The sequence below is a fragment of the Stegodyphus dumicola genome, chromosome 10, assembly GCF_044657685.1.
Source record: "Stegodyphus dumicola isolate Sdum_Otavi_A_Nest chromosome 10, ASM4465768v1".
Classification (NCBI taxonomy): Eukaryota; Metazoa; Arthropoda; class Arachnida; order Araneae; family Eresidae; genus Stegodyphus; species Stegodyphus dumicola.
The window spans coordinates 19,836,647-19,859,678 of record NC_140777.1 but is presented as its reverse complement, the minus strand read 5'-3'; the positions used below and the strand labels follow the sequence as shown (position 1 = coordinate 19,859,678).

The window sequence follows — 23,032 nt, the reverse complement described above, 5'->3', positions numbered from 1 at the left end:
CACTTGGTTATGAAAAACTGATTGGAGAAGGTAAAGTATGTAAATTGAAGAAAAGTATTTATGGGTTGCCTCAATCGGGTAGAAATTGGTATATGAAAATAGAAACTGAATTAGAAAAACTTGGACTGGTACAGTTATCATCTGATAATTGTATATTCATTTGTAATGATACCAAAAACATTTTTATATTGTGTTTGTATGTTGATGATTTAACTGTATTCTGTAATAATAAAGAAATGCTTGAAAATATTGTTTCTAAAATTAAAAATGTATTTGAGTTACATGAAAATACTAATTCAAAATTTTTGGGAATGCAAATAGAAAAACTTGAAAATGGTATATGTTTGTCTCAAACAGAATATATTGAATCTTTATTGACTAAACACAATCTGGAAAATTGTAAAGCAGTAAAAACGCCAATTGTTAAAGGGGCAGATAAAGGTTTTTCATGTACAAATGAAAAAATTGATGCAATTTTGTATCGGGAATTAATTGGGGGAACTTTTATATTTAGCGAATAGAATGCGTCCTGATATATCATTTGTAACAACTTATTTGTCACAATTTAATCAAGTACCAGAAAAAAGGCATTATCTTTTGGCTAAAAGGGTATTAAGGTATTTAAAAGGTACAAAAAATAAAAAAACTTTTCTATAGCAATGATCTTGGAGTTTTAAATGCATATGCTGATGCTAGCTGGGGAAATGCAGAAAATGGTAAGTCATTTTCTGGTGGTACTATTTTATTAGGCGATTCATTGCTTTCTTGGAAATGTCGTAAGCAGAGAAGTGTTAGTCTGTCTACTTGTGAAGCAGAATTATTTTCTATTTCTGAAATTTGTAAGGATATTATTTGGACTGTAAATCTGTTATCAGAATTAAAATGTAAACAATTTTTGAATGGTGCAGTGGTCTTGAATACAGACAGTCAAGCTGCCATCCAGTGGATCAACTGTGCCAGATCTTCTACGAAATCCAGACACATGAACTTACGTTTCCATTTTATGAAAGACTTAACAAAGGACAATGTCATTAAGTTGGAATATTCACAAACTGATAATATGATTGCAGATTTTCTTACTAAGAGTGTCAGTGAAGAAAAATTAATGTATACATTGAAAATAATTTCTTTAATTTCTTAATGTAATATGTTATATATTGTTTATATTTCATTTTTGTATTGAAAAAATGTTGCTCGCAGGAGGGGTGTGTTGGGTAGAGGCGAGCGAACGTTTTTTTCTTATGCACATGCGTATTAATTATGATGGCGCAGCTGTCTCTTCTACCGACACATCCGTCATTCGAGCTTCGAGCGTATGGAGATGGTGAGATGTTATTTGTTGTGTGATGGTCAGCATGATTTCCCGTGTGATCCTTTTATTCATTACTTGTGTAAATAAAGTGTATTGTCCTAAATCGATGGCTTCTTTACTCTAAATATTGGCCTCTGAACAAACTCTTTTAAAACAACAAATAAAGAGTATTGGTACAGTACACAAAGTTGATACCTAAATAATCTGTTTCATACCTTTTATTTTTTCAAAATGTTAATAAATTCTTTCAGATCTAATTTATTATTCAATTCATCTTCAATGGCCAACATTGCTAACCCATTAGGACAATTTGAGTAGAAGTGATTCTTAAGTAATTTTTTTATTATATTTGTTTAGAAAAAGGTCTTTCGTTGGTAGCAAATTTAAGCAAAATTCTTAAATTTGGCCGAATATTAAGGGAGGTAATGAATTTAAGAATTTCAGCTGGACCTTCTTTCTTTCTTGAAAGTAAAGAAACAAGGTCCATTTCATCATCAATTTTTAAAGCATTAAGATTCTGTTAAGACGTTTTTCACATCTTTACATTGTGCCAGTAATTCATTTTTGCACATGTTTGTGCATAGTTTATGTTTGTGCTTAGGGTATAAAGCCTCAAAAGAACCGTGTTTTTAAAGTAAGAGACTTTTTTTGTATACAGTAATAATGGGTACGTCTCAACGAATACTTGCGTTGTGTCTGGTATTCCTTGGAAACAACTGTGCTCAGTTGCAGCTGTGTAGGTAAACTGTATGCTCTGTTCTGTGTCTTTAAAATGTTCAAGATTATTGAATTGCCCGCGACATGCGAGGTACAGTCAGTGATACTTTTTTGTCGGCAAGAAACCTGTTTCCTGCAGACATTCACCTGCAGATTTGTGAAGTTTACGGAGCTACTGCCATGAGCGAAGTGCATAAGTGGGTCAGAGGCATCAAAGCTAGCCGCAACATCATCCATGGTGAGTCTCGCTCCGGTTGTCCATCTGTGATCACAGATGATATGGTGGCTTCAGTTGAAGTAAAAGTTCTTGAAACCAGACGCTTCATCAAACAAGTTTCTTGATCTGTCTAAATCAGTGCTGTACGAGATTGTTTTTGAAAAGTTAAAATTTAAGAAACTGTGCTCCCATTGGGTGCCTAAACTCCTAACGGAGGACCACAAAAACAAAAGATTTGAGTATTTGCTGAATTTCTTTACTCATTATAACAAAGAAGGTGACACCATGTTGAGTCGGATAGTAACAGGAGATGAAACTTGGGTTTTACATGTCAGATAGGAATGGAAACAGAGTGGAGACACACAACTCTCCTATAAGTGCAAGGCCGAACAGACTCTGTTTCAACAAAAGATCATGGCATCCGTGTTATGGGATGCCATGATCATGGGCATGTTGTTTTGTTGGTCGACTTCATGGAAAGCGGAATTACCATAAATACAGTAACCTACCTCCAAACCCTGCGAAAGCTATGTAGAGCGATTCAAAAGAAAAGACCTGGCATGCTGACTGAGGGAATTTTGTCTTTCCATGACAATGCAAAGCCTCATACCGCAGCTCAGACCCGAGCTTTATTGGACTGTTTTGGCTGAGAAGTTTTGGACCACTCCTCGTACAGCCCAGACCTTTTGCCGAGTTATTTTCTGCCACGATGGGCGAAAATATGTAAGACGTAGAATAGGAGAAGAGCTACATCCTGACTGCATTCAAGCAACTGTGAAGAACCCAGTTAGTATTATGATTTTGTCATGCATGTCAGCAGATGGTATTGGTCGCCTTCATGTCATCGATGGGACACTGAATGCCAGAAAATACATTGACACTATTCTAGAACTAAAACTTCTACCTTCCATCAGAGATCTCTTTCCAAACAATGCTTCGTTTATTTTTCAGCAGGATTCTGCTCGTTGCCACACGGCCAAAATATCGAAAGAGTGGTTTCGTACAAAGAGTATTAAATTGTTGTCATGACCAGGAAACAATCCTGACCTCAATCCTATCGAAAATTTGTGGCACCGTTTGTAAACTCTTGTCCGAATGAGGCGCCCACCAAATAAAAGGGAACTAATTGAGGCTATAATTGTTTCCTGGCATCTCACCAGCAACCACTACAACGATGATGAAGGCGTGAAAATGGCCGTAACCTTTCTTGGTTATCAGAGCAGGCGGCAAGTTTCTATGAAGAGGCTATTCAAAATCTAGTTATAAGATATGATAAGTGTTTAAACAAACTTGGCAACTATCTTTAAAAATAGAGAAACATGTGTAGAATCTGAAAAGGAATTTGGTTTTTGAAAATTTTCTTTCGTGTGGTTTTTATTTTCAAACTGCCGTTACTTAAAAAACATCCCTCGTAGTTATGAATATTTTTTGTTTTGAAACGTAAAAGTTTTAGGGAATCTATATAACGTTCCCAACAAGTGTCATTCAGCAGTTTCAGTGTAAGAGTTTTAAGGTGTTTTTTAATGTGTCCCACTGAAATATCTATGATGAGAAAAATGTATATAGCTTTTGAACTATATTAAAAAAATTTCCTGCCTCCAAGGAAGATTTTGCCATATCGTTAACTACTAAATGCTGCAAAGTATGTAAATGGGATATAAAGTTTAATTCTTGATTGTACTCAAAGTTTGTCTCCTGTCATATTTAAACCTTTGTCGTAACCTTCACTTCTCATGTTTTTTAAATTTTAATCCATTTTAATCTTGCTCTTCTAATTAACTTTAGATATTTTAATACCAGTAGCTCTTTCAATAGAAAGAAAACTCAGAAAATGTACACTGCTGAAAAAAAAAAACGGGGGAGGGACAGTTCTATATCTCCCGTTCTACTGGGCCGATTCACGAAATTCAAATTGCATTCTTCATGTCTCGAAAACGCGACTTAGGATATATATTAGATTTATATATAGCACTATTATAACATAGGTATTTTGACACAAAATTGGACTTTTTCTGAAATAACATAACAATTTTTTTTACATATTTCGATTCTATGACTCAAATTATGCCTAAATATTAAATTTTGTAAAATTTGGTGCGAAATTTATGGAGAAATTCAATAATTTATGTTGGCACTTTTTATTCAGTTTGCGCCAAAATGAGTTCATTTGGCGAACTTCTATTTTCATTTCCATTTTTACATAGTGCGTGAGAGGAAAAAAAGACTCAATCGTTGCTTCTTTCAAATAATGTTCTTTATCTTATATTTTTAATTATAATTGTTATTAATTTTAATAATTTTTTTTCTTTTTTGAATTAATTTTAATTGTTTACATTGCATAGTTTCTTTCGAATAACTGTTTTAAAAATTTATATTTATTCATTCGAACTGCGTAGTTTAAATCAAAGGTGCATCATTTATTTTTTCTTCAAATAGTTTTCTTTATAAAGTCAAAAGTCGTTAATCCGGACTTGTCAGGACTTCGGCGATTCTGGATTATTGATTTTTCCGGATTATAGATCATCAGTTTAAATCTCGTAAGATGGCATGCAGAAATTATAAAATTAAAAATATGAAACCGTAATTTATGAAATAAAGAGCAATTATGATCTAAAGGGTATCAAAGTTGATAAAAAGAAAAAGCTAAATATTTATTTGTTTACTTTATTAAACATTTCTTTCAATGTAAGTTGTTTAATTTGCTTCGTTTCATGTGATAATACTTTCTCTTTAATTCTATTAAACAGACATAATTTCTTGTTTAGTTACAAAGTTCCGCTGTTCAAGTCCTATAATTGCTGTGTCGACTAATTTGTCAATCGAAATGTTTTCGTTTTCAATAACCTCTGAGTCACTTTCTTCACTATTGGAAGGGAATTATAATGACGAGGAACTTGATTTAAATCATATCAAAGACTGAGTACATTGAGATGAAATACTACATTTAGTAAAGAATTATAAGCCAAATAAAATAAAAACATCTGCCATGAAGATAAGGATAGTGCTGACAGATCAACTTCCAATTCATTGTGCGCTGTGTCGTTTCTCTCCCCCCGCAGAGCAGCGTGAAATTGATAAACATATTTCGGAATAATTAGATAATCAAAGGATATATGCCTTTATCCATTTTTTGCAGCAATTCCACTTTCTGTTTAATGGACTTCGAAACATACTTTTGCTTTGTAGATCCTTTACATATTAGTAAATATATATCAGAAATTCTATTTGACATAATCGGAAGTTCAAGCTTACTTTTATAAAATTGCTCTAACAGTCTGCAAAAAAAAAAAAAATAAGCCGGATCCAATTCGAAGATTAAGGAACAACGCAATCTGCAACATTAACTGAAATAAATAATTAGATAGTTTTAGCTTATATCGTCCGTTATACATTAAACGCACATGCGCAAACTTATTATGCGGATGCGCACATGTATATTCGCAGCCGTAAAGGTATTACGCGCACGCGTAAACGCCTATGCGCATGCGTTTACGCCACGCATGCGCAGAAAGTTTTTAGCTTTGACGTCCGGATTATGGGTGTCCGAATTAATGACTATATTTTTAGTCATAGTTACTCTTTTAGGTAATTTTTAAACTTTTATTTTAATTGTTAGTGTTGCATTGTCTCTTCAGATAATTATTTTAAAATTTTCTATTTATTCATTTGAACTGAAATATTGCTGAATTGCATTTTAAATATATTTATTAATATAAATTTTCCAGAATTTGATTTTATTTATTTGAATTGCGTTTCTTTCGGAAGAATGCTTGTAACCCAGACTATGCTTTACTGTATTTTCTCTTTTAATATATGCTTTTGAAAACTGCATATATTAAAAGAGAAAATGCAGTAAAGCACACTTAACACGCCTTTCAATGTTCCGTTCAGAAAAGATATATATAAATAAGAGAGATGTATGACCGACATTTTAACTTAGGATACACTGCTTTAAACAGTTTTATCATTGTGCCCATTGCTTTGCACAATTTTATCCTACATTTGGTTTCTTAAAATGTTATTCATATTTTAGGCAAATATTTTATTTTTGAAATCGCAAGAATCAAATATCACAAGATTAAAAAGTTTTAAATTTAAAGAAAGTACAAATACTAAATTTTACGTAAAAATTAATTTTTTCTTCAGGCATTCTGCTTCATTCTTGCTCTTTTTCTTTAGGTATTCTGCAAGTAAATTAAAAAGCATCCAACTTTTCGAAACATCTTGGTATTTCTGACAATCATTTTAAATAAAGTTATCGCCTTCCATTTCATAAAGGCCCACAAACGGCCGAGCGATAAAGACGCTGAACACTGGTAGTTCACTCTGGGTTTTGAATCCCAGCAAACAGGCTGGTTGCATGGGGATTCTCATGGATTTTAGCATGTGTAACGTGTATGCCAGCTGGTTTCTCTTAGAAATTTCTTCACGAAGGCATCCTTCCTTTTAGGCAGATAGCCCTGCTTTGCCGTAACTAAATAATCCGATTCAATTCATTTCATCAGTATTTGGTCAGAGCCTTTATCAGTCTTCAAAGGCTAAGCATTTTGAAGGTATGAGGTAAAAGGAAAGACTGGTTTCATCAAGAGGTTTTGGTTTATTTAATTATGACAAAGCACACTAGGGCTATCTACCTAAGGGGAGGGATGCCTTTGTGGAGGACTTTCTAAGGGAAACTGGCTCGTATACACGTTACATATGGGGAAAACCATGAAAATGCCCATGCAGCCAGCCCGCTCGCAGGATTCGAACCTCAGACCGAACTACCAGTGTTTAGCGACTTTACCGCTCGACCGCTGTTTCATCAGGAGGGAAAAAAGTCTTTAGGTGACATCCACTACATCACTGGATAAACTCCTGAATCTTCAAATAATTCGACTGAGAAATCATGGGATTCTCCGTTTATGATACGATATGATGTTCTATAATGTAATTTAAATTTATACAACCATATAGTCTAAAACCAGTCGCTCTTCACTTTAATCTACAATGATATCGATTTTGTCTTTTCTGTTAACACAAGCTCAATTGATGGTATTTGCTGGTGTACACGTCCAAGTGTTTTCTCTTTGAACACCTAAATTCTTTGAAGTATCCTGAAAGTATCTTCAAAATCGTCCAACTTTTTTAAACATCTTGGTATGTCTGACAGCCAAATTTCCCTGCAAATTTTTGCTTACTTTTCCCTCTAAATTTCTTCTTTCCTTTTACAGTTATTTTCAGTGCTCACACAGGAAAATTAAGATTTTTCGATTGCTAGACTTCCATAAATTTTGCATTCTTGTCAATTTTTTTAAAATATAATTTCCATAAATTGCGTTTCAGCTGAAGACAGCTTTTCATTTTCTGGTCATTTTAACTATAAATAAAGTTTAAAGTGAAGTCCAAAGGATAAATATTTTAATTAAAAGATTTTTTGCTAAATGACAAAGAAATAAAACAGTCCAGCAGTGTTTATTTTGTACCACCGAGTGACCCGATTCTTATATCGGCTGAAACAATCTAAATAATATTAAAGATCATGGTTTTTATACAATCTATAACATGAGAGAAAAATTAGCTTCTTAAAACATTCTTTCTAAGAGAATTAATATAAAAATTTATATTTATATATATATTTTTAAAGCTGGGACTTGGACTTGGGAATCGTGTAAAGGAGGTTATGGGAATTTATTTTTCGCGGGAAAAAAAAAAAAAAAAGAGTTCAAAAACTCATCACCAGGGAAAAATGGCACTGTATGTAATATTGTTAAATGAAATAAGACATGAAAACATCGGTTTAAAATGTGTTTAATCGTTTCCGAAACGTGTTACAAAGCATGTTCGATGTAGCGTCCAGCATTTTCCAAAAGCAAGTTAAATCCTGTTACTGCATTCTCAACAGCAGCTCTTAGCATATCAGGAGGAATGTTACGGACATGTCGGCGTATCACATTTTTCATTTCTGCCAAATTGTTTAAATTATCACCATAAACAGTGCTTTTGAGATAACCCCATAGCTAAAAGTCACAGAGTTTGAGGTCTGGTGGGAAGAGGGGAAGTGTCGCCTTATAAGACGTTCATTCGTGAAATGTTGCCTTAGTTACTTTGCAACACATATGAGATGGGGCTCAGCCCTGCATAAAAATCGCAGTATCTAAAATGCCACGTTACTGCAGTTCATGTATCACGAAACATTTTAACATTGACTCTAAGCAAGAGGCAATCACAGTGGTCCAGCTGTTGACTGCTATTCAGAGAAAAATAGTTCAGTTATGAAACTAGCTGTCATTCCACACCAAAACAGTGTGGAATGACTGCTATGCATTCGAATGCAGTAGGAGAATGCAATGGAATTAGGTAGGTAACATGAGGGATTTCTCTGGCCCAAATCGATTAAAAGCGTTTTGAATCAGTATATTCATGTTTTAGAGCCGAATTCAGGCTTAAAAAATTACAAATTAGTGATCTGTAAGAAAACGCTTTCCAGATTGTACGCATTTGTGCAAGTGATTTGCGATCTCTAATTTCCTAATCGCTAATTCATGGTTTTCACGGACAAATTTCTCCCTTACACGGATGGCGCACACGACTTTTATCGAATTTAACGCCTTTAAATGGTAATTTGTTTATTTCAAAATTTCTTAAGGGTATACAGCATACTATTAAACCCGTGTAACAAAAGGTTAAGTTAGATTCCGACCCATATTTCGTTTAACAATATTGCATACAGCACCATTTTCCCCCTGGTGGTGAGGTTTTTGAGCTTTCTTTTTCTCGCGAAAAATAAATTCCCATGACCTCCTTTACACGGTTACCAAGTTTAACATTTGATCCAGTAGTTTTCCTTTTATGACCATTTCAAAGTGGATTTTTAATTATAACCAATTAAATTTTAATTTGAAGCTATTCGTTATATGTATACCATGCGTAAGATTTTTGCTTTTATGGAAAAAATAAAGAATTGAAGCAAATATACTTAGGATAATGGACAAAAACTGAAAAAATATCCCCTCCCTCTAAAAATAAAATATTGAAACTTCGACCTTGAATTTATTGGATTATCAAAATATTCAATTTGACTTAAAAGTCCTAGTTCCGACAACAATTCCGAATTACTGAAGCTGAAGTAAAAGGTTTAGTATATATTCACTGTATGTTAATAAAGTAATCAGAGTGTAATAAAAATAGATTATAGAATTTACGCTGATCCAAATTTTTGTCTGAATACACAACATGTAATGGAAAAAAAGATCTGTTTTTGACATGCTTCTAAAAGTAGATGTCATATTCCTTTTGTCTCTTCACTGTCAAAAAAACTTTTCCTTTCCTTCCAAAAACTTTAGTTTTTGGGAAAGAAAAAAATCACAAGAAGACAAATTTGAAGAACATGCAGGACAATTGAGTACACATACTTATTTTCGGAATACAAGCGGTTCTCCGATTGGTTATTGAATAATGAAAAGATGCATTGTCATGCAATACAAAACATTTGGAATACATTTTCTGACTGAATAATGTAAGATTAAAAGTCATCTGCTTAATTAACAGCCATTTAGAAGTCAACTTACTCAGGCAATTGGAGAATCGTTTTGAATCTGAGCTTGTAAGACAAACCTAATATCACTGGATTTAAACACTTCTTTAATCTTCCCAGAACATTCCTTCTTTAGCTCATATTCCAAGAATATTAAGTGAATACAATTATTGCAAAAGAAATTGAATATTCATTTTCACTACGGCTTGGTAGTTTACTAACGAGTTAATAAAACTTAAATTCTGCTCTAAGAATAGAGAAATATTTTAAATATTTACAAATAAAATATTAAATTGGAGCCTCACCAGTTGCCTAGCATTTGAAGATTGTTAAATACTAATTGTTTTTTGCGAAGTCTAACCCAGGCTGCATGGTTGGTTTTTGTAGTTTTCTAGGTTCTCTTTACAAAGGTCATCTATGAAAGCATCTTAACCAAATAGCTCCCATGTTCTTTGTATGTTCAAATAACCAACTAACCTAGTTTAAGCGCAATTTCCAAGTGAAGTTACTAGCAAAAACCCGAATACTCATTAAAAATCATGTAGCTTGCCAATCGAGAGTACCATGAAAGATACGGCACCAATAATTGAATTGCACTGTTTCTAAACTTAGATGGTCATTCCTTAATTAAAATGTAATTGATTTGTAACTTCTACTAGAGCTGATGGTAAGAATTGAAGTGCAAATAAATAATATCGTGTGCAGTCTTGATTAATATAAAATTAGAAATTATTTGCATTCAGACAGAAAGTTTTTGGAAGTATTTGCAATTACTTTATAAGAAGGATTTATTAATAACCGTAATAATTACTTATTATATTACTAATGATTAGAATTCAGTTCTCAATAGTTACATTCTAAATTAGAATTTTAAGGATATAATGAAAATACGTTACGCATAAAAATACATTTTAGGATAAAAAATGAGTTGATTTTTTGTGTTTAAAAACTTCTTAAATTCATTTAATAAACATTGTACCCTCGTTGTTAATTGAATCCAGAATTTGGGTGTCGTTTATATAATTATTCGTACTTGTTCACAGAACCTGCTGACTTATCCTGCCATTAAGTAGCATTTCTAAATAACCATTGAACTTCCATTAATTCGGTCTCTAGAGAGTTGTATGTTTATATCATAATTTGACTTTTATAAAAATGATGATTCTAAATCTTATGTTTCTATAAATATATACTGTGCTTTAAAAATGTGGATGATAGTATTAGCCGCTTTTTCAGCCACTTCATAAGCAACAGCTTGTTTAGAAATAAATTATGCAGTTAATGTCATAAAATATTTTCATAAAATTCAAATAAACATCAAACAAAAGTTCTCAGTTTTAGACAAGTCGGTTTAACCGAAGTTAAAGTAAAGTAGCAGACGCTAAAACGTCGAAGATAAAAATTTCCTCTTACAAATATTTTTTTTAAAAAAAGAAGAAAGGGAGAAATGTAAAAAAAAAAAAAAAAAAAAGTTAAAAATTTGAATATCATCTATAATTTAAAAAAATAGCTTTTCATATAGTATTAATAAATATTTATTACACATCATTGAGGGAAAAAATTTCGGCTAATCTTTGGAATATGGTAACAGGTAGTTTGGCAACATTTTGGTAAGGCGATAAAGGTTACTAGCTAGGACTTTATGTGGATAAAGTCAAGAGTGTGCGCAATGCCATTTTTGTGCAATTCTGGGATGTTTTTTTAAGTGAAAATAGGTCGACGTGTACATGGGTACCGTGTATGTGCAATTCTTAAAAACGCTTCAAGCAGTTTGCGATTCTGCACTTTCTCCCAATTTCGCACCTAATCTTCGTCATGATTAAGCACATTTGTTCCATAAAAGTTCTAGCATAAGTGTAAATCGGATAGCAGATTGTTGGAAAAAAGTGTTGAGTAAAAAAAAAAAAAAAAAAAAAAAAAAAGCCTTTACTTTGTGAAAACAATGGCGTCCAAACAAAAACTAGCAGGTTGCTGTAGCAGGGTTGGTTGCCAAATTTTCGCCAAAAAATCGTTAAGTTACCATAATCCAAAGATTAACCAAAATTTTATATAATTAATTCTCCGTAAAATTTCACTTGACATTTAAGGTTAAAAATAGCTGCGGCAATTCACTGTAACAAAAATCAGTAAAGCACATTTGGCGTTATTATCGCTCAAAAAAAAAAAAAAAAAAAAAAAAAAAAAAAAGATACCAAACTTCAAAATGCGAAAATATGTAAATTCGTGTATATCTTAGAAAATTTTGAATAAAAAAGTCTAATTTTTTGCAGGTATGCTTAGAAATACACCTACTTTAAGATGATGGCAAAAATGTATAGGTTATAATTCAAATTGTTTTTTGAAAAATTTATAAAAATTGTTTAAAAATAGAAATTTAAAAAATAAAACACAAAAAATGGGTAAATTTTATTTGGAATGAACCCAAATTTCAAAATGTGAAAGGAAAAATAAAAAAATGGTGCAATAAAAAAAAGAGATATTAATAACTATTTGCCAAATTCAATTAACATTGAGGAGCTAAAATTTTGAGAGGTAATATTTTAAAAACTACTCGTACGATTTTTACAAAACTTAGTATTCTGACATAATTTGGGTCGTAGAATCGAAATATGTAAAAACATTGGTATGTTATTTCTTTTTGTGTCAAAATACCTATGTTAGAATAGTGCTATATATAAATCTAATATATATCCTAAGTCGTGCTTTCGAGACATAAAAAACGCAGTTTGAATTTTGTCAATCGGCCCAGTAGAACGGGAGATATAGCAGTGTCCCATTTTTTTTTTTTTAACAGTGTACATTAATGTTGCATTCAAATCCCGTTTCTGATTGATCAGTGGAACTATATCTTACTGCAAATGTCATTTGTTCAACCTTACTCGCATTGCGAGTACTATCAAGAATAATTGAATAATAGTTCAATTTTGAACTTGTTTTATAATATATACTTTATGTCAGCGGTTCTCAACCTTTTGACTAAAGCATACCATCTAAACAAAAATTGAAAACCTTTAGTACAACCACTACAAAGTACTACTACCACCACCACTCTTGAACAAAGCTCATATCGCATAAATTTACAACTGTTAGAAAAAACACTCAATCAGGATGTTGGGGTTTTAATTTTTGAATTTAATAGTTAGAAATACTTTGCTTATTTATGTACCATCTATTTTTCTTTTGCGTACCACCGATTGAGAGCCCGCTTTATATTATCGTGTATCTGTCAATAATGTCATTCTGATAATGTAATAATGTCATTCTGAGTCTTTTTTCCTAAATATGCTGCTGTCTTTTTTTCATTATTGAGGATTTTACGAACATTGGCCTTTGATATTGGTATAAATGCTGTTGATTGTTACTGTAACTGCATCCTTCAGGAATTAAATTATTTACATAATTTTCCCCTCTCAATTTTTGTGTGATAAAATTAGTAAAAAGAAGGGAGAAATTACCCATGTAAATATGGTATATCAATCGTTAGTAGATAACTGTATCACTTATGTAAACAATAAATTTTTACATCTATCACTGTCTTTATACTTAAAAATACTGTACTTACTTCTTTCTTAACTTTTAAATGATGTAAAAATTACATGTTTTCTATTAATTATTTCAGCAAACACCGACATTTCATCCTATTATGCGGGGGACACTGAATATACCAACTGTGCATGACCCAGAAGTACTCCATAAACTTGATCATCAGATTATTTTGAAACTTTGTCAAAGATACCAGGAACATCTCAAAATATGTGCTGAAGTTGTTAGCACCGAACAAAATGCATTGACTCAGAGGATAAGAGAAGTAAGTTATTTTTTGCAGTTCATTTGTACTATTTGATTTTGAATTTTAGTAACATTTATTTATAAACAATAGACTTCACATAATTTTGTTTAATGTTTGTTAATTAAGCAGACTAAAATCATTTGTAGTGATGGCATCTTTCTTTTTCTCTCAGTATCTGCTTCAACAAAATGATCCCCAAAACATTTTAATATATAATTTTAATTCCTGCATTTTGAAATATTATAATCACTTAGCATTTGATTTACCATTTGAAATAATTATACAGCTATGCTTGTAAATATGTATATAATTTGCATTCCCTTAATAAAAAGGATCTGAAATGAAAATATAATTTTATCTTATTGCCAGTATTTTTCTGAAAAAGAAAAAAAAAAATTTGAAGTCATGTGAACTAGCATATCCTTGAAATAAACAAACAAATAAAAATTTGAGGAGGCAGGATTTACACATCATATACGTGTAAGTAATATTTTTCATTCTTAATGCATCCACTTCTTACATTTTTATGCATATATTTCACAAAGCAGAAATAGATTTAAACTATGGGTATGGAAATGCAAATGGGTGCAGAATTAAAACATAATGCATATTAATAATATAATTACTAAAAAGCATTTAGAAGATGTAATTTTAAGATTTGTTTCAGATATTCAAATCTCTTGGTGTGCAAGAATATCAGTTTGTACTATTTTTCAGCTAATGAAAAGGATATAAAATATATGTTTTTATTTGAAGGAAAATAGAACATGCATTTTTTTCAGTAGGATTTTAAACCTTTCAAGTGTTTATGATAAATGTGTCAGTGCCTATGATGACTATGTAAAAACATAAAGTAAGTCTGCTTAGCCTACTTCGTTATGTTTGTTTTGAATAAAAACACTGGGGATAGCAGGTTTGAGAAACATATATTTTGACTTTCCCTCATAATTATACAGTTCTTCAGTTGTATGTATTTCTGAAATATTAATTATTTTCATTAAATTTGTATATTTGCCATAAATAAGCTTCATCAGCAAGATGTTCAGCTGATTACAAAAAACAATTTAAGGAAGTTAAATTATATTAAAAATAATTATAACCAATTTCTTTTCTTTCTGGTAAAGTTCAAAATTGTAGTATTTGAATGAGAATCTTTTTTTTTTTTGGGGGGGGGGTAATGAATTCTCTCTTGGATCATAATTTTGTACTTATCCAGTTTATAAGATTTTTTTATAAGATTTAAACTCAGTTATGTTACGGGAAAACGTTTTTTGCATATGCGTGTTTAAATGTTGTATCTTTTAAGTAATGATGCTTAATGTGTGTTTTACATAGTGGGGTACAAAGTTTTTAATTTTTCTGTAGATTGACTTTGCTATTACAACATTAACTAACATGCTGGCAGAGCGTCAGAAAAAATTTGCCAAGTATGCTGAGCAGCTTGGGAAAGTGCAAGAAATATCAAATAATCTTCAGCGATGCCAGTCAGGTCTGAAAGAAGTAATCAAAAGCATGGACACGTTGAATAATATGCTGCCTCCTGAAGAAAGGTTGGAACCATTTGTTATGGTCACAGGATAGGATTGGGAAAGTGAATGCTGTGGTGCATTCACTGCGTTTATTAAACCTGATCAATAAGAAGAAATATAGTTTATAAATTGACACTATTAACAAATGTATTTAGATTTATTTATTTGAATTTATTCTGATTATACAGGCTGTAACAGAATCGATGTTAACAATTCTAAGAATGTATAGTATACAGCAAAGGTAATCATTTTCATACTGCATTATGTGGTGGAATGTAAAGATAATAGAGTAACTATGAAGAACACAGAGAATGAAAAATCATTTTATTCATGAAGAGTGGCAGACCTATAGCCATATATAGGCTAGCTATCTATAGGCTAGGGGCGGAAAAATCATTGGTTCAGTAAAACCATTGAAACTATTCATGCAAAAAATTTGCAAACACAAATGCTGATTTTTGTTGCTTGACTTCTAAATTAATAGTTAAATTGCTTTTGAAAAAACAGTTTTAAAAATAAGGGAAAACATACGTCTATGTAATGGACAAACATATATTTAAAAAGGCTTATTAATCTGCCATTTTTGATGATTTAAAAAATGTTTTTTAACTTCTCTTTTTTTTTCTCTGTGACCTTCTGAAAAGTTTCTTATAGATTCATCAAAATTAATGCTTTTAGCCACTGCACCTTTAATAGAAAGGAATGCCATACGTTAAATTTTGCACAGCTCATTGTTGATCAAAGACAGCTTTTGATCAACTTCAACTCTGAAAAGCTTTTCTCACTAAAAGCAACTAAAGCATGCACTGTCAAAAAAGGGTAGGGATAAGGTAGGGAGTGATTCTTGAAAGTCCATTTTTACAATAAACTTTAACACTTTCAAAGAAGACAACTTTTCTACTTCATATTTTTTATCTTCTTATATCTAGGTACATACATTTAAAAACTTAAACTTTCTTTGGGATGCCCCTAGTCATGGGTATATGCAAGAACTAGCATTTGATATTAACAAGAACTGTTCAAGTGAACAGTCGTCAAGTGCAATACATGCATCACAGTGAAGGTGAAGTGATTGGTATACATTTTACCAATAACTTCACTTTCATTCACTGCCACCATACACTTAAGAAGATACTTAGCATGCCATATATTTCTGTAACAGTCCTAATTCTGAAGGTCAATGAGCATCTCGTAAATGAGATCTGTGAACATAGTGGTGCATGTGTTGCATTTGGTTGTTGTGCATTGAACAGTTCATCTGAACATCTATTTCTAGTAAATACCCGTGATGATTGAAATGATTGTTTTCCATGTTCATTGTTAAATTTTCGCATTCACCACATATCATATTAGGAAAATTGTTACTGTTGCCATGTTCTGTCATCTTTTGAAATTGTGTCGATCATTTTTGTTACATCTGTACGTACCTATAATGTTGTTATGTAACAAATTCATTCTCAAAAATCTATTTTAAAAAACAGTAAGTTCAAATATTTGAGGTCTTGAAAAATAAAATAAACAAAATCCATTCTCATATATCAAATTCAAAAGTTTTATTTATATTTTTTAATATGATTTTCAAAATGGATTGAATATAATTAAATTGAACTCTGCTACTTATGTTGTAAATTAATATATTTGTTAAATTTGTAAAATGTTTTGCTCAGAAACGTTCAGTGCATTTTAAGAGATTAAACCGTCTTGTTTTCAGCATAATTTATTTTCAAGAGGGATGAGCATTTGCTAAGATGAGAAGCCCTAAAAAAATAAGGTTAAGGTATATTTTGGTAAAAGCATATATAAAGGTTTAAACATATAAGTTGCATCAAATATTTTAATATGAGTTTTGAAATTTGTTATGTAATTGCAAATGATTATATAATATACATTTGTATTATCTCTATACCTATTATTTTACTATATTTATTGAAATTACTTCACACGGAAAAATGTATATTTTTTTTTGTCAAAGTTCTTTTCCCTTATCTTTTAATTTCTAGTTATTTTATTGTAGCATAAGTTTTCTGAGAATGTTTTGTGCATTTTAACAGTACTTGTAGAGAATTTTCTTTTGAATCATTGAAAAAGAATTATTTCATGTAAATAATAATCTGTATTTATTTCAAATTGGATTTTTATTTATTTATTTATAAATTATTGTACTTAATATCATATAAGTTTTATGCCTTTTAGTAAATTTTTGTCGCAGTGAAAAATACAAAAGTAAAGTAGAACTGTTGGAAATTTTGAATTTCTACCTTGAAAAGAACTTTTTTAAACTGAATAATGTTAGCATGCCATTGAAGTCAATGATTATTATGGAGATTTTATAAATTTGTTTGCCACATGGATTATGCTTGCTACATAGATTTGCTGAGTTTAAATTTACTCAAAGTATTAATTTATAAGATCCATAAATAATTTAAAAATTAATGAAATCTCAAGCACATCTTTTGTGAAGGATTTTGTATGGAATACTGATTTTATGGTTATTATATATCAGAAAAATATTAGAATAATCTATCTTTTCCTGCTATAAGACTACAGCTGATCAGTAGCATTGTTTGCTCAGCTTGGAAAGAACAAAGATGATGAATTGTTTCTACCATCAAAATAACTATATCAGTGGTCACAAACTGCATGCAGTGCAAATGCATGATTTTAAAACAACCAATGGGCGCCAGAATTCCCCCCCCCCCCCGAGAAAAATGATTGTTTTTTTATCAACAAAATAAAAAATACTTGACCTAAATTTTAAATTTCATTCATCAAATATTTATCAGTACATAAATATAATAATACAAAGGGGAAAAAAAAGGAGGTTCATATTTATTTTCTACCTGAAATTTAAAGTTTGGCACCTGTAAGAGAATTTTCTTGATTACACTTTTTAATTTAAATATATTGACAGCTAAATATTAGTTTTTCAGATGAAAATGTCTTTCAGATAGCTTTAACATGTTTAATTAGCCATTAAGTAATTTAATTTAAACAAATTATGAGAATTTTTCAAGTGGGATACAACTAGAGAATAAATAATGACAACCTAGTCTCTTTCTCTTATTTATTAAACTTTTTTTTGATACATAAATTAAAATGCATATGTTTGTATGTAAGTAATTATAAATGTCCTATGTAAATACAAAATTTATTTGTATAATATCCATGTACTACAGAAAAATTACTACAATCCACAATGAAGATAATTATTACTGACTGTAGCTGCTAATCAGTCGAATGGGTTCTTTTTGTATTAATTTTCAACTATTAAAAATAGTTATTTACAAAGTTATCATGCTCAGTGCAAACTGAGCATACATATTTTTTTGACAAGTGTGGGAAAAAAAAAAAAAATATTAAAGCTATATCTTACAATCTTTGAATAAGATTTATATCATATTGTAAATTAATTAGTTCACTTTATAGATTTTGTGATTCAATATTCGTGTCAGGTTTTAATGGTAATGAAAATAGTCTAAACTCAATCTCTTAAAACCTTTGCAACAAATGCATAATTGAAATGTATTCATAGGCCTCATAAAGCTGTTTCGGGAGCCGGCAGTTTAAGACTATTGCACTGTATGGCTAAAAGTATCTAGCCATCCATTGTTGTGGGATCATAGATTCATTTGGCATATTTTAATAGGATTTCAGTCCACTATTTGTATGAGTTATAGTCTACACTCATCTGGGAACACTTTCTACAAACTTTTGATATATTTTTATAAAAGTTATCATTAATTTGCCCATGTTTCTAGCAAGTAATTATATTAGTACTCCAAAAGAAGACTGGAAACTGTTGTACTGATATGGACATATAAAAGTCAGCATATTCATACATATATAAGATATAAAATATGAAAGAAAATCATGAAGTGTAATTTAGTAGTAGTCTTTTTTAATTCCTCATTCGAATTTGGTTATATCCATTTTCTGTTTTAAAACTAATTGCATCATTTGAAAATTAATCTGCATTGTATCATCTGCAGTGCGACAGCTTATCTAGACAGTTCAAAATTTAAACAGAGACCAACTCTATAGCTGCTGAATATGCACTTACTTTTTCTAGTCTCTTTTGGCCTGTTAGTGCATTTCCCTTTGCTGGGGTTGCTTATCGTACTCGTAAATGATGTGCGACTGAAGCTGTCTTCTAGCATCAAACTATCTACAGATAAATCACATATGCACAATATGTGTATGCATATACAGTACAAAGACTGTAATCCGAACGTCCATTATCCAGAATGATCTATAATCCGGACCTCAAAGCCATAAACCTTACGCATGCGTGCATTGAAAGAAATGTTTAATAAAGTAAAATAAATAATAAGCTTTTTTTTTGTAAAATTTGATACCCTTTAGATCATAATTGCTCTTTATTTCATAAATTACGGTTTCATATTTTTAAAAGTATAATTTCTGCATGCCATCTTACCAGATTTAAATTGATGATCTATAATCTGGAAAAACCCTTAATCCGGAATCGCCGAAGTCCCGACGAGTCCGGATTACGGACTTTGTACTGTACATATATATATGTTAGTACCCCAGTACTAGTATATATATATATGTGTGTGTGTATGTGCGCCATTTTTGTTGATGTATTGATATAAATTATTAGAAAGTCGGCTAGAGAAGATGAAACCAATAATTTTTTAGTCATTAGTGAAAACTGCTGTGTAGATGATGACTGGAAGGAAAATCACAACTTACTTAGTGGTTAAAATATAATTTTTATTTTGAACAGGAACAGTTCTTCAGAAATACATTTTTGCTTAATTTGTGCAACAGTAGGGGTGCTAAGCAGGTCTCACAATTTTGTGTATTCAGCATTCATTTTAAATAGTAGAAAAATACAGTCAATTGAGAGACAGCTTATTCTTGTAGCAGCAGGCAGAAAAGGGAAGCATATTAAGCAATTGGAATAATTTATAATTTCGGTTGTTCTGAAGAGCAGTTCAGCAAAAGTTTACAGTTATGCAGAGAAACTGCAGGGAAAGAATGATGTTAGTGAGGTAGTATAGATGCTGTGAAGGGGGTTGTATTAGGATTAAAATTAGGACTTTAATGGACTATTTCCGATTAAGTTTAATTTGTTCATAAATTTCCATCATATTTTTATATCTTAATATGAACTATCTACTAGAGAAGATGAAACCAATCATTTTTTAGTCATTAGTGAAAACTGCTGTGTAGATGATGACTGGAGGGAAAATCACAACTTGCTTAGTGGTTAAAATTATAATTTTTGGCACAATTATTATTTAATTATTAATTTTCTGTTTATGATTATCTCCTAGGAAAGGAAATGTAAAAGTATTGCTAATTGAAATTAGGAAATATAAATACTTAAAACTGTTAAAAACTTGTAATAGACTTCAAAGAAGTTTGAAATGTGTAATAGAACTCATTTGAATCATGCATTTCAAAAAAGAAAAAAATAGTACCTGCATGAAAGTAAGGTAGAACAGTATATACGTAACTTAAGACATAAAAAAAGTAAGAAAATTATTGCTGATTTGTCGGAAGAGGGCTGATTTATCAAGAAGAATCACCCCTTTCTCCCCAATTCCACAATAATTTGGGTACGATTGCATTTCATCTCCCTCGAATGTGTGAAACAATTCTTTTAATCATGAAAAACTCATATATAAAATTGGTATTTAAATGAATGATTAATAATTTCAGAACATGAAGGTTATCAAAAATCCCCAATGTTATAAAAAAAAAAAAAAAAAAAAAAAGGACGCATTCACAAAAAGATTGACATAAAAGCTAATGGGGAATTTAGAAGTATCAATGCATATAAAAAATGCAGATACAAAAATATAGGTAAAAAAATATATAATTTTAACCCTAACGTACAGTTTAAATTTTATAACTGCTACTATGAAGCTTTTAATCAAAAAGGATTTTCATTGAGGACTCTTAAGGGATTCTTATGTTTGCCATTAAAATAGGTGGAAGGGAGTGTTAAAAATGTATACATAGATAGGAATGGTGAGAAAGGAATTCTAGTGAAGCCCACTGATTGGTTGACCAAGAAAATCTTATTGTTAAGGGTAAGGGTGTTAGGTGAGTGCTTTAATGTCTCTTTTGGCTATTATATAAATAAATTGCTGTGGATTTCAACAAATAAATCAAAATTAAAAATTATAGTATTCTCTGTCAAGGAAACAGAGAATAGTATTCAAAAGTCTTCATCTAGAATCAGCAATATTTGTTTCTTTAGAAACTAAATGGCTTTTTGTGAAGACAAGGAAAGTAACCAGAGCTATTTACCTTAAACAAATTTACAATTAAATACAGAATATACAAATCTTGAAATATTCTGTGTATATATACACATATTGTCTTCTTCTTCATTGGCTCGATAGCCCAAGGTGAGCCCTAGCCTTCTCCAGGCATCTCTGCTTTTGCAAATGTTTCCCAGTTTTTGACCTTTAGAATGATTACGTCATTTTCAGCACAATCGATCCATCTCACCAGGGGTCATCCCGAGGTGTGATTCCACTGGACTTTTCCAGAAAGATATTTTTACAACACCGATGTTCATGCATTCTGGCCAGATGACCAGCCCAGTATTAGTAGTAGGAGTTTGGAGAATTTTACATTAGGTTGTCTATAGATCTTGTATAACTCTAAATTAGATCTTCTCCATTCTATTCACATGGGCTCCACCAAGTATGCAATGCAATATCCTTCTCTCAAAAATCCCTAAAGCTTCCTCATCACGTAAAGTCAATGCCCAAGCTTCCGACACATCAGTCAGAACAGATGTTATAAAGTACTAGTTTACTTTTTAACTTGAGAAAGGTAGATTTGAAATAGCTCTTCAGGCAGGCTATGAAAATATCTATTTGCAGCAGAGATTTTTTTAAGTATTCTAGAAGCTATCTCATCAGGCTATGAAAATATCTGTTTGCCACAGAGATTTTTTTAAGTATTCTAGAAGTCATCTTGTATATACACATATATTCTGCATCAGAACACACACAGAAGAATACTATAATGATAATTAACTTTATATCATATGCATTGTGAGGCTCCATATATGTAAGTGCCATTGCACTATACAGTGGTTAAAGCAGTTTATCAGTGGTTCTTATTCTCTGATGGCATATTGTCATAATGCTGAATTTATTAATATGTGACTTTGATTAACAAAATAATAATTCTTATGTGACAGATTTAATATTTAAGGTATATATTCTGAAAATTATGAGTTTTTTTTTAACAACACATAATTAATTAGTTTTTCTAGAATAAGTATTTTTTAAATAAATTTATGACTAATTTCTATGATCTTTAAAAATGGAGCAGAATTTATCTGGTTGGATAATTGATTCTGCTATTCAAAATATTTATTTTTGGTGGATAGACCGCTGTTTCTACCTAATGCATAGACATCAGCTTCACTTTCATGTCAAATTACATCAAAATCAAAGCTATATATCATACTGGAAATCATGTTTTCTTATTTATTATCAAATAGAATTCACTTTCATGTGTCCATGATCCATTCAAGTTCATACTTGGTTGTTGTATTTTGGCTGTGAGATTAAAGTTAAGCTTTCAAGAATTATGGACATATCTGTTCATCCTGCTTAAACCACTTTCTTCATTTCTACATTAAGTTAACTTGTCTAATTTTGGAGCAAGCATGCATGAATATCCCGAGTGTAATATAACAAAATGACTTTAGTTTCTTTGCACAAGAAAAAGGAAAGTTCTTTATTTGTCATAAACATACATGACCATGACAACAACTCATAGGTTCAGGAAACACAGTTTCATATTCTGGAAAGGAGGAGATAATGTTGATTATAGTGGCCCCAACTGCATCTAGGGAAATCGATCTAGAGAACAGCCACATAGACTCTACATGAGGATGGGCTAAGCAGCACTAATCCGCAGGACTATCCCATTATCCACTCAAATCCTGATAAGA

At 31.1% G+C, this 23,032-nt stretch overlaps 1 protein-coding gene across 1 annotated transcript in view; it reads left to right on the top strand.

Annotated features, from left to right (window-relative positions):
• The window catches only part of BORCS5 (BLOC-1 related complex subunit 5), a 33,443-nt gene extending 15,313 nt beyond the window's left edge, over nt 1-18,130 (top strand). Inside the window, exons 3-4 of the mRNA XM_035376505.2 lie at nt 13,382-13,570; nt 14,918-18,130. Coding sequence (XP_035232396.1) covers nt 13,382-13,570; nt 14,918-15,133 — 405 coding nt within the window. The 3' untranslated portion in view covers nt 15,134-18,130. The remainder of the gene's footprint in view (nt 1-13,381; nt 13,571-14,917) is intronic.
• Nucleotides 18,131-23,032: the final 4,902 nt, after the last annotated feature.